Raw genomic sequence first — 13,352 nt, 5'->3', positions numbered from 1 at the left:
TTATGCTTCCAGTGAGGCTGTTACCTCTGCACCATTGCTTTCTTTTATTCTGGACCAACCTCTCTTACCCCACTTTTTTCCCCCTACCCATGTGGACCTTTAAATCACATGCCCCCACCACTCCTTTCCATCACTAACATCATTCCTAATCCTCCTTTTTTCAGATCAATCTCACATCTTTCTGCCTGCTTTAGCCCTATCATTCTCTCTCTGGCAACCCTTCACTTTATTAACCAAAATCATTATTAAATAATAATAATGTAATTAATTAGAACTAGTTTGGGACTATGTTGATATCTCAATTGTCCAATTGCAAAGTTCATTTGACTCTATGCACTGATTTCAATTACACCAAGCATGGCCTTGTATTTGATTTCATAGAGAATGTATGATTCCCATAACATAATCATCAAACGTGGCCCAGCCCTTTCTTATCAACCCAAATCAAAAAGTAATCTAATTTTGTGTTTTGCTATAATATCCTTCCCCTTATATCCTGTTTTGGATTAAATGCTATATATACCTCCAAATTAAGTATCTTCTAGCTCTTGCTTTAGACATTTTATTATTATTATTATTGTTTGGAAATTTAGACATTTTATCTTAAAGCATGGAGTTGGAGACAAGAACATGTGCATCATTGCTAGCTTTTATCATTAGCGTGCGTCAATATGCTGTTGAAGGCATACCTATAGATAAGTACCTACAGATGACATTTAGGACAATTACTAGTGGCAGTGTGACACATGATTTGGTGAAGGTTGGGTCCTTATATGAAAGGCCTCTTTGTATTAGATACAAACAAACACCAACGGGTGTTTGACCAATGAACAATAAGTAGAGTTCTTTTCACTCAATATGCGTTGAGAAGCACAATTAAGCATCGTTTGTGGCGGAAAAAAAATGTCAAATATACATGCTCTAAAACGTTTCTAGTCACGTATTCCTTAGAAAAAATCAAGTGTGTTCAGATATAACAAGAATACTTGTGTGAAATATATTCCATAGAAAAAATCAAAGCGTGTTCAGATATAACAAGAATAATTGTGTGAATTACAACTCATATCCAGCTTACCAAGAAAACAAACTCATATCCAATAGAAGTCTATAAGCAAATATGCCACCATTAAATATTTAATTTTGACGAACACTTTTTTAATGCAATTTAACGAATAAAAAATGGAAAAGTAATGGTACTTAGGGTTTCTTCACTTTTATTTTTATTTAATATAATTATTAAAAATTAAAAAAATTTCACTATGTTTTCTGTTTTCCAGAATTTACGTAAAATCTATGGGAACAGGAATATGCTGATTTTATTATTTTTGTAAACTATTTTATTTTCAAAAATCAAATGTAAAGTGAAAATAACATAATATTTTTTATATATAATTAAAAAATATTATTTAAAACATAAATATAAATATAAAAAACCGAAGAAACCCTAATAAGGAAAGGATTAATCGGTTTTTGTGTAATTAGTTTTTTTTCTTTCTCGTAGACCAAGCGAATTAATTGGTGAGGGAACGAAACCGTAAGCCCAAAGGCTACGGGCCATTCACTTGAGGAAATAGTCGAGGTTTCACTTTAGGAGCTATTGTCATTACAAAAACATTGAAAATTACTTAATTACCCTTAGTTCTGTTTCCCCACACCCCCTCCCCTTCCCCTTTTTCTATGTTCACCCACATTTCACACCCTAACCTTTCATTTCCATTTTCACACCCCAAATGTGTCTTGCTTTAATCAGTTCTTCATTGCATTATGGTTGAGGTGTTTAGAGACACCAAACATTGTTGTATTCCATGGTTATTTGTGGCTGTATTGCTTGTGAATTTTTATGTGATGGTCGAATTTTGTGTTGCTTCTCCAAACCTTTGTCTTAATTATTTGTGGCTGCATTTTTTGTGTTGATGGCCAAAATTTTATGTGATCCTCCTCCAAACCCCTGTCTTAGTTATCTGTGGTTGTGTTGCTTCTGGAATCAAGTTACAAAAGTTTAGGGTGTCCGTTGTGAATATTCAATAAAATAAAATGAAATTATGTTTTCATTATATTTTTTTTCTCCATCCCTTATTATAATGGAATCATGAGTATGTTATTTTATATTGAATAAAAATGAAATCATGTTTATCTGTTACATCTTGTTTTACTCTCCCTTTATTACAACAACGAAAATCCGTTTTTATAGTTTTTTTTTTTGCATCCCACACAATACAATAAAAATATAATTCCGTCATATATATATATATATATATATAACAAAAACATGTTTTCATGAAAATAATATTTGTGGAATAACCAATCTACCCTAACGGGTAGTGCCAATAGCACTATTGCTTGTCCCAGTAATAGCTCCCTCCACTTTTGTGTGTGTTGGTCCATGACTTTGTTGAAGAGTATTTACATTTCCAGTGCACTACTCTATATGAATGCCATTGCCGATGGATCTGTATTTACAATTTACATTCTTTACACCTTAAGGGGGAGAAAAATCGACCCAGAAAAAGGAAGACAGAAATTAGAGTTACACCCCAAAACCATTTATTTTATGATTCCCCAAAACTATTTAATATACATAGAAACTTCCTGACAAAAAAAACTTAAATATCAATTTACTTCCATAAGTTTTATATTATTTTTTATTTTAATCTCTGTGAGTTTTTTTTTAACTCTATATGTTAACGCTTTTTCAATTTTCATCCATATAAATTATTTTTGTTCATTTTTAGTTTTTCTAAATTTGTATTCTTTCTTTTTTTTTTCAATTTTAATCCCTTAAAATTTTGATTTTTTCATTTTTACTTCGGACTTGGACATCGAAATTCTTGCCCGTAACTACACCAAAGTTTGGCTTGTAGAAAACTACCAAAGATTTTAAATTCTACTTCCAATGTTCCTCACCTGAGTACTAAACAATAATAAAATTATAAAATTATATTCTAATATTATTTTATTTTAAGGTAATTTATTTTCTTTCATTGGATTGCATACAACCAATTAGAATTTTTTTTGTCAATGCTATAATGAATAAGAATATTAATTTAGAAAATAAAAATAGCATGGCGTCCATGTTCTCTATTATTAAACAACACATAATTTAAAAAATAAAAACAATTATTTAAAAGTGTCATGTTAAAAGAAATAAACTAAAAATTAGTTAATTTTTTTAGAAATAAATATTACGAGCTAAAACTAAAAACTAGTTAAATTATCATAACAATTATAATAAAATAATTTTTATTTCATTTACAGTATAAAATAATTTATATTAAAAATGCATGTGTATTAAATTTCTTTGTAAGTTATCTTTTTGACAGATACTATATATATCTTTTTTTACTACTATCCACGTATATATTTTTTTCAAGAGAAAATGCTTCTTAAATTGGATAGAATTTATGTGTAACAAAGTTTTTTGTCCAAAAATTCAATGTAGTTACATATGTATCTGACTTCAACCCGAAACAATTCCATAAACTTGAACAATCTCATATAGGTCAATAAATACTCTTTTGGAATAATAAGATTGATTTTGTGGTTAAAGAGAGAAGCATAAATTTTTGGTTTAAATTTCTTATTAACAAAAACAAACAAAATATTTATTGATAAAAGAAAGTTAATACATTTTTTTTTGTTGACAGAATAAGCTAATACACTTATTTAATAGTTGATTTTTTTTATCTTAACCTTAAACTTCATCAGAAAAAAAAAAGATTCTCACTAATTTGAAATTTGGTCAAGACTTAAGGACGGAGTAAAAAATTCGACCGAGGGGACCCAAGAAAAAAAATAATAATTTAATAAATAAAATTTAAATTTTTACGTGCATGAAATTATGACAAACTTCAAAATATTATATACACCTAATACTTTTTTATAGATAAAATAAATATAATTATACCGAGTATAAAAATAATATTATCTTTGATTTTTTATTATATAAGATATGATGATACATCTCTCTCGTGTTCTAATTATAGAAACATAAATTCATTTTTAAATGTGTTTTTTAAACTTTTATAGTAAAACATGTTAACTTATTATGAAATTTATTAATGAAACACTCAAATTTTTCACTAATAAATACATTCATTAATTTATTAACAATTTAAGTCAGTTTTAAAAAAAATTAAGTCACACTCATTAATAAAAAAAATTCCCTAAATTAGGAATAATGATATTAAATACAATCACTACTTAAACTATTTAATTTATGATAATATTAATTAAAATTAAATAACTTAATTATTTTTATTAGTTATGTTAAATTAATTATTTGTTTTGTATATATACAAACAGAGGTAATATATAAGAAAAGAAATAAATTAGATAGGTTAAATAATTTTAGGTAATTATATCTCAACATCATAAATAATTCATTAAAATTTATAATTTCTCCTAAACTTTTTTTTCAATCACTTATCCTAATTATATTTTTTTTCTTCTCCATTTTATCATTCTTCAGTAAACTTTTTATAGATTTTAAGGGAACCATAATATTTTTTTTTTATAATAGTATAAACACATTTCAAAACACTTGGGGTCATGGCCCTTGCAGTCTCCTTTTGTTTATGTCTAAATATAAGTAAAATTTGACTAGGAACGATTCAACCTTAATAAGATATTTATTTCATTACATTCCATTCCAATCGACGTCTTTTAATTTTGTTATCGTCTTCCATATCAACGCAGAGGCAGCCCAAAAAGAAAAAAAAAAAAAGGCGAATTTTCCGCTGAAAAAGAAAAATAGAAAGCGAATGAAGGAGAGAGTCGCGTGCGTCATGACAACCGTTAAGTTAAGGGTAACAATGCATGACGTGGCTTCATCCTAGCCCTCTGATCATTCATCAATCCAAAAACACAATCAAATTTCCCCACTTGCCATTCTTTTCCGTTCTTCACTTCTATTCTCTTCTCTCTCCCTCAAATTCGCATCTCATTCTGAATCTCGCGCCGTTTCGCTCTCCCACTCGCCAGGTACGTCGTGTCGTTTTTGCTTCCCCGTTGTTGCGGATCCGAATATTTTCCATTTCCAGCTCAATCGATTCGTCGATACGACTTGCCGTTTAGCACGTTCATGTTCATGTTCATGTTCATGTTCGATTTGTGTGTTGCAGTGATTTGATTTTGATTTTGATTATATGCGAGAGTGTTGCGGAATTTTCGAGAAGTTTGAATGTTCGTTCATGCATGAGTGGTTCTGAAAGTTTCCTTGGGAATTTTCGATTGCGATATTGACACTGTGATGGCCTCAGCCGTCGTGAATTTCTTGAACGCGACGTTGGATTGGATGACGTTCGCGTCGGATGGTCCTTCTGCGCGAGCTGTAGTTTTCGGAGTCCATATCGGTGGTAATTTTTCATTTCCCATTCTTTTCGAATGGATGATTATGAATGTGATTAGTTAATTAGTTAATTGATTTTTCTCCATTTTTATGCCTCGTGTTTTGAAGGACATTTGTTTATCGAAGTGTTTTTGCTGGTGGTCATACTTTTCTTGCTTTCACAGAAAAGCTACAAGCCTCCTAAAAGGCCTTTAACAAATAAGGTTAGTTCAACAACACTGTCTACCTCGCTGTTTGTGTGTGTGAGTGTGCATTTTTTTATTTTTTTTATGTATTCAAATTTTTAGTTATTTGTTGAATGTGATCTAGAGTTGGCATTTCGTTAATTGTCAATTGTTTTTATTTATTTTTCATGATACAAAGACTTTTATTTTCCTATTTCATCAAATGTAAGCAGACTTCATCTTTAATTTGCATGCAATGTTGTTATGAGTATATTGTGCAGCTGAAAAGTGGTTTCCGTTAATGTATAGATTTTAGAATTTATTCAAACACTTCGTTGTAAATAGAGTATTGAACTGGACACTCAGTTCTTATGGTTTTTAGTTGTTCTAGTGGCCTGACATGGGGTATCTATTATTATTCTTTATGGGGAATTGAAAATTGCAAGGTTGATTAATCTTTGGAGTTCCTATAGATGGAAAATATGCCCTTATGATATGGACTTCAGCTATGCTTATTTTCTGAGCATATGCTTTTTTTTCCTGGTGCTTACTTGGTTAACTACTCTAATATTTATGTTCTGTTTTCATTTGCCTTCAAGTAGTTTTGAGAGAATCAATTTGTGATGATTTCAGTTTCTGAAGTTTGGAACTAATCACCAGCTCTCCATGGCTGTATAATAGCAGCTCTCTTTATGATGTATTTGGACTTGCTTTTTCGGTGATTGTTTATGCTGTTATATTTTTTAGAAACATATCTCAGAATGGATTCATACAAAATTGTATGTGACACAATCTTTATGTCTATACTGAAAATCTATCATAGGAGGTTTATGCTTTTGTAACTGGTATCATGTTGGTAGCTTTGCTGGCAATATTGAGTTGTTCTATGTATTTCTGGAATGTGACTAAGATAGTAATTTTTGAATTTCTTGAATACTTGATATGAGGATTGAAGGTTTTGTTCGTTTCAAACTTTGTTATTGTTTTTTTTAAAGAATAATTAACTTTTATACTCGACTTGTAACTCATTGTCTTCTCTCTCTCTCTTTTGGCTTGTAAAATTCTTATACGAGTGCTTCCCTATGGATATATTATGCACCTCTTGCTGCTTGAAAACATGCTACTGCTATTAAAGAAGATGATACAATGTTAATATGGATATTGGAGGATAATGATATGTTTGTTGTCTGCTTAGCAATTTGTTTTTTCTGTCTGTCAGCAGTCACTGCTTAAAATGTTGAATTCTATTAAGATATGTTTTCAGAATTCAAATTTACCAGTGTCTTGCTGTATTTAATTTATTATAACTAGAATCTTCCATGTAGAATTTTTTTCCGATTATTGTTTGGAATCTCTAAAGTTGCTGTTATTTTCTAAAGGACATAATTACCATATTCTTTTGAAGGAAATTTATGACTTAAATCTGTAAGCATAATGTTCCATGCTAATTCTTGTACAATGCGATATGAGATTCATCAATTATTGTATTTTGTCATTTTTAAAATTTTATGCTTAATATCTGCAGGAAATTGATGAGTTATGTGACGAATGGGTTCCAGAACCCCTTATTCCTTCTGTTAATAAAGAGTTGCAGTATGAACCACCAGTGCTGGAGAGGTGATTTCTTTTTCTTTGGTTGTAGCACCCTTGTTTGTTTTTTACTTTTAATGTCTTAAACATTTTGTTGGTGAAATCCTGAAATTATCATGCTTTATTCTTGTCAACTTCACTGCTATGGTTACTTTTTATTGTCTTGGATCTATGAAATTTTTTGAGGGAGAGCTCTAGTGCTTTAGTAAGGTTTCCACCTTGGCATGATGGTGTTGGGTTTTTATTTTTTTATTATTTGATTTTTATAGTTGTCTTGGGTTATAGCAGCAGAAACAACCTCTCTGCTCAGCTCACTGGCTTAAGGTTGTGACATAAGACCCTACCTAAACTCACTATAATGGGAGCCTTGTGCACTGGATAACCCTCTAGGTTTATAAAATTCTTGCCTTTTTATTTTGAAAAAAGGATTGTAAATTAACAAGTACTCCCCTATGATTAAGTGAAATTTCAGATATCCCTTCTACTTTTTAAGTCAAATATAAAATAATGTGATTTTTCATGCAGTGCTGCTGGGCCACATACCATAATTAATGGCAAAGAAGTTGTCAATTTTGCTTCAGCAAACTATCTTGGGTTTATAGGTCATCCAAAGCTACTTGTAAGGAAATGATCTCCATATTCATAATAAATTCCTTTTTTTGGGGCACTGGGTCAATGTAGTTAATATATATTTATTTTTTCCTGTAGGACTCATGTTCTTCTGCTTTAGCGAAATACGGTGTTGGCTCTTGTGGTCCCCGTGGATTTTATGGGACAATTGGTAAGACTCAATCTTAAAGTTTGTTTCTGAGGAAATGCTTATATTCTTATGATAATTTTCCTTTTCCCAGATGTCCACCTTGACTGTGAAGCAAGAATAGCAAAATTTTTAGGAACCCCTGAATCAATTCTGTACTCTTATGGACTTTCCACCATGTTCAGTGCAATTCCTGCTTTCTCTAAAAAAGGAGATATAATTGTGGCGTAAGTATGCCTAAGTTTGTTTTTGAATATCTTTTATGTTGCAATATTCAGTTTTTCATCAGTTTTTCTTATCTCATGATATTTTATTTATACTTTTAGTGGGCATTGACATCACAAATAAAAATATTTTCTTTGGTTTTATCTCATTGCTTTTGCTTCTACATTAGAATGGTATAAAGAACAAACTGAGTTACTTCTCTGTTCAGTTACTCACTTGGTACCAGCTGATCAACGGAGGCTGCGTTAATGTAAATTCTGATGTTCTGTAAGTTTTCATGTTTTACAGGGATGAGGGAGTCCACTGGGGAATACAGAATGGCCTTTATCTTTCTAGAAGCACAGTGGTGTATTTTAAGCACAATGACATGGATGCTTTAAGAGAAACTCTAGAGAACATTACTTCCAAATATAAGAAGACCAAGAATCTGAGGCGTTATATTGTTGTTGAAGCTGTCTACCAGGTAAATCTTGTCTATCATGCATGCGAATGATAGATTAGCTTTACACTTCTACATTGTGTTTCCAAAGAAGTTCTCACATCACAACCTTTGGCTCTAAAACAAGCAGCTGTTTGAATTGCTTGCTGCTTCTTGCAACCGGTGATATTGGTAATTTTTTTCTGTATGAACTGCCAGTGCCGCTGAGATAGTAGGGCAATCAACAAATGCAAATTGAAGATAATTATGAAGGATTGAAATAAACTTCCAGCCTTAAAGAGTGACAGTCCTATGGTTTGTTTTATATAATTATTATTTGGGCTTTCAAAAAAAACAGCTTTAATGCATGCACTTTTGTGCCTATAAAACATATATATAGAAAGTGTTAATAACCAACTCTGCTTAACACACTTCTTGATGCAAGGGCCCCGTGGGCTTAAAGTCTGTACAACGCATATGCCTTCTGTACCTCATTCAAAAATTTGACTTCATTTAAAAAAATGGGGAACATGATTGGTGAAGGCATTATGGCCAACACTTCTAAAATCTTAACTCTGTTCAGGCGAAGGCTATGATTGGTTCTCTTTTGAGAAATAATCTTATAATTGTTGCTAACCAACCTTTGTGCAATTTTTTCATTTATTTTCTAATTTTTTTGTTATTCAGATTGTTCTTGAAGAGCCAAAATGGCATTGCAATAAACAAAAATGTGTGTTTCTATTAGACTTGTATGATATCAGTGTCTGTTGTAATGTCATTCCTTTTGAAAACTATGTTTGCTTGCCTTCATTTTCTTAATCATTTTGAATTGTAATATGGTTGGTAAACTGCCTTAGTTGCAATCACCCCTAGCCCATCTTAATTGCAGCTTCTTTGGGCTGCGTAACAGTCTCAAGCACCTTCATTGTACTGGGTGTGAGTGGTCCTGTTTTGTCCCACATTTCCTAGTAATATGGCCCAATTGTAGTCCTCACCTTACAAGCTGGTTTTGTGGGGTTGAGTAAGGCCTTAAGCCCAACTTCTAGGAGTTATTTTTTCTGTACTTTCCATACTAACATCTGTCTATACTCATATGCCTTGCCCACATGAAAACAACAATTGCTTGAGTGCTTGACTTATACCTGTTTTTCTTTTTTCCTGTAATATTTTCAGAATTCTGGGCAAATAGCTCCCTTGGACGAGATCATTAAATTGAAGGAAAAATATCGCTTTCGTGTTTTGCTAGATGAGAGCAACTCATTGGGTGTGCTTGGAAGTTCTGGAAGAGGTCTCACTGAACACTGTGGAGTTCCAGTATGTATTGGATTTCTTTGTTTTGAGTGTGCATGTGCTCTCCCTAGATGCAAGTATGAATATATTCAAAATTATATTGCTATTTGTGATTTATGGTTACATGCTACAGGTTGAGAAGATAGACATTATAACTGCTGCTATGGGACATGCATTGGCCACAGAAGGAGGATTCTGCACCGGAAGTACAAGAGTTATAGATCACCAAGTATGGAAGTGTCATATGTGATATATAACCAATAACCATATACAAGTAATGTGTTAGGTTTCTTAGCATACTGAAAGTAGAGAACTGAAAAATTTGTAAATGTGGAAATTAAGAATTTATTCTCAAGGAAAAATTTCCGTTTTATTTACTTTTCATCATTTATTCCTGAATTTATAGGTGTGAACTGTAGTGTAAAAGTTGCATGATGGAGAGGTGTGCTGTCACTAATTTATTGTTTGGTGATGACAATTGTTTGTCATCCACGTTTCATGTTCTAATATCTCTATTTTTCAACCTTGGCAGAGATTGAGCAGCTCTGGTTATGTCTTCTCTGCTTCTTTGCCCCCATATCTTGCAAGCGCTGCTATTACAGCTATTGATGTCCTGGAGGAAAATCCCAATCTGATAAAAAAGCTGAAGAAAAATATTGCTTTTCTAAGAAAAGGTGGGCTTTGATTTCACTGCTGGTTTCACAAGTGTAATTGTAGTGTTTATTTGGCTTGTGCACAATACTGATGGTTTGAATTTCCGTCTACTTGCGTTTGTTTTGCACCCATGAAAACAAGGATTTTATCTAGTTGTTTTGGTTAAGCGCTATGATGATTTTATATACATTGGCCACTGCAGGATTGTCAAAAATACCAGGCATCACAATTGCAAGTAATCCAGAGTCACCTATTGTTTATTTGAGATTAGAGAAATCAAGAGGTTCAGTGAAAGATGACCTGCATCTGCTTGAAAATATCGCAGAGCGGGTAAGGAATGATGCTTGGCAATGTTTAATTTCTTGCTTTCAATTTTGATTGTACTGAATGTTGTGTATTCGCAGGTTTTGAATGAAGAATCTGTATTTGTGGTGGTTTCCAAAAGATCAACATTGGACAAATGCCGTTTGCCTGTGGGAATTAGATTGTTTGTTTCTGCTGGGCATTCAGAGTCTGATCTGCTCAAGGCATCTGAATCATTGAAAAGGGTTGTGGCATCAGTCCTGGGTGGTCATAATTGAACACACTACATCTTTCTTTGGCATCTTATGTACCAAAACATAAGTTTGATTCCATGTTTAGGTGAGCAATTTTGATGCCAAGGCGATAGAGAAAGTCCCGTAGTTCATAATTTGTGCAGTATTTTCTGTTATAGTTTAGGGTAACAGTATTTTGTGCTTGCTCATTGGTTGTCTAAAGTGGTAGAATAAGGATGTAATGTTTCTTGTCATGAGTTGGGGAATATGCCTATGAATTACATTCCGATATCAAAAGTATCAATGTTTACATTTTTCATTCGTTAGCTGTTCAACAATAAAGCCGGCGAAGGTCCTTATCATTGTTTGAATTCGTAGTCAAAGTTGTTTTCCTTTTGACTAATCTTATTCGTGTCTTATTTCCAATCCTATCTCCTTATATTTCTAATTGCACTTACCCGCCATTTTAAACCTATTAATTATTAAGATTGAAGCTGTAAAAATTTGAAACTTTTCAAGATTTAAAGCTTAATATAATATACTGTTACCATATGTTGAAAATGAGTATATTGGCGACTTTACGTATAAGAGTATGTCAACGAATTCAAAGTTACAAGAAAGCTAAAGAAATGACATAACTGAACATAGGAAATTTCTTACGGTTTGAGTCAAGGAGAACTTCTGAGTTGAATGTTTGGGATGGTGTTGGTAATACTGCATCGGCCACAGCTTTACATAACTAGTGCACTGTTATGCCATATTTTATTTGAACCTACTCTAACAATAACAATTGTTCAGGATTTATAGCAAATAGAGAAACGCAAATTGGAAGAAAGAATATTCTCTGATCAATGGGTTCAGAACTGCACGCAAAGGGAAGAAAAAAAAATAACACTCTGACTTCTTAGCAGTGAAGTACAAACTTCTTTCTCAATTACCGCAGACAATTTAAAGAGTCACGTAAATTACATAATGGCATGTTCAAGCAAAGGTTTATTTTTAACTAATTTTCTAACTAGAATGTGGTCAACGTAAACTCGCAATCAAGAAAACGCAATTAGGTGGATTTTGGTCAATTTTTTTCAAACTATATCACTGGTGTTAAGATTTCTCATTGTTTTTCTATTCTTTTGCATTAGTTCCTCTAACAGAATTTTTCATGGCTTTGTTCTTCCACCGAAGGAAATTATTCTTTGTTCAGGTATAAGTTCCTTGAAGAGTGTGTGGTAACTTGCAACGTGAAAATGGATATATTAGGTTAAAATAAAATCGTTAGCAAATATTCTTTAGGAGTGAGCTACTAAGAAATGTCCTAGAATAACTTTTAGATGGTCATATGTTGAAGTTCTTAAGGCACTAAAAAAAGAAAGAAAAACTAGTAATCCACTGAAACCCTTTCTTAGATTATCAAGTAATTAAATCAACTTAATATAGTGATAATGAATAGGATCACCTCACGTGCAGTTTAAATTAATAGCAAAGCCTGAAATTTATGAGTATAGGAAACACATACATTGTCAAATTTAAAGAAAGATAGAGTGTACGTGGTATGATTACTCCAATAGCATATGGGGCCAATCCGGTTCTTCTTAACCAAACCAGCAGCCTTTTGTGATGAGAAAATAATTTCAGCACATGGGCATGCATGTTGTTAATTTGATTGTGATCAATGGACAGAAAAGCTTGAGGGTGAGGAGGTAAGGACTTGAATGATTTCTTGAAAACATCGAGACCATAATGGTGTTCAGCTCCAACATGATTGAGAGAAGGAGCAAGTAAAGGTAGTGGAGCTTCATGTTTCGTTAGCTTCTAGCTAGCTATTATAGTAATGCCACTGCCAGATTAAGTTGGTAAGTTTATTACAATTCAAGAGCCATACACATAATTAAGGTAGGGATTTTTCTGGCCATTGACTGGTTATCTCATAGACATAGTGTGTGTTTGCATACGAGTTGAGGAGAACGCAACTGGCGTTAAAAAAAAAAAAACCACACTCACATATCTTTCGAGTGTTTGAATTGGAAGGTGTAATTTTTCCGTTCAACGCCATTTCAAAAACATACCCATAGTTGTGGGACTAACCATCAACACATCATATTAAAATTAAAGTTCTTATGGGATCATAGTTCACTTTCACTACGACCAATCATTGTTGGTTAAGGTAGGTAGGACCGTAGGAGTTGATAAAACATGGTAAGTTTATTACAATTCAAGAGCCATACACATAATTAAGGTAGGGATTTTTCTGGCCATTGACTGGTTATCTCATAGACATAGTGTGTGTTTGCATACGAGTTGAGGAGAACGCAACTGGCGTTAAAAAAAAAAAAAAACCACACTCACATATCTTTCGAGTGTTTGAATTGGAAGG

General features: G+C 32.4%; 1 protein-coding gene across 2 annotated transcripts; it reads left to right on the top strand.

The window, feature by feature from the left end:
• The first annotated feature begins 4,659 nt into the window (after positions 1-4,659).
• On the top strand, positions 4,660-11,300 carry LOC100785505 (long chain base biosynthesis protein 1). Of its 2 annotated transcripts, XM_003544420.4 has the most exons (13): positions 4,660-4,980; positions 5,121-5,354; positions 5,456-5,550; positions 7,037-7,128; positions 7,627-7,720; positions 7,810-7,882; positions 7,953-8,085; positions 8,372-8,546; positions 9,675-9,815; positions 9,925-10,020; positions 10,324-10,465; positions 10,648-10,775; positions 10,850-11,300. In XM_003544420.4, exons 2-13 carry the CDS (start codon positions 5,249-5,251, stop codon positions 11,024-11,026), a joined length of 1,452 nt encoding a protein of 483 aa, XP_003544468.1. In that variant the 5' UTR covers positions 4,660-4,980; positions 5,121-5,248; the 3' UTR covers positions 11,027-11,300. The 2 variants fall into 2 exon arrangements, with proteins under 2 accessions (XP_003544468.1, XP_025981248.1); XM_026125463.2 differs by lacking the exons at positions 10,648-10,775; positions 10,850-11,300 and having other exon boundaries at positions 9,925-10,065.
• The last annotated feature ends 2,052 nt before the right edge of the window (positions 11,301-13,352 follow it).

This window comes from Glycine max, chromosome 14, assembly GCF_000004515.6.
Source record: "Glycine max cultivar Williams 82 chromosome 14, Glycine_max_v4.0, whole genome shotgun sequence".
NCBI lineage: Eukaryota > Viridiplantae > Streptophyta > Magnoliopsida > Fabales > Fabaceae > Glycine > Glycine max.
The sequence above is the reverse complement of the archived record's forward strand: the minus strand, read 5'-3'. Positions and strand labels throughout refer to the sequence as shown.

Coding starts and splice junctions, on each gene's coding strand:
- LOC100785505 (XM_003544420.4), top strand. CDS start 5,249: ATGGCCTCAGCCGTCGTGAATTTCTTGAACGCGACGTTGGATTGGATG. Junction 10,021..10,323: donor CAAGAGTTATAGATCACCAA/GTATGGAAGTGT, acceptor CAACCTTGGCAG/AGATTGAGCAGCTCTGGTTA. Junction 10,466..10,647: donor TATTGCTTTTCTAAGAAAAG/GTGGGCTTTGAT, acceptor TGGCCACTGCAG/GATTGTCAAAAATACCAGGC.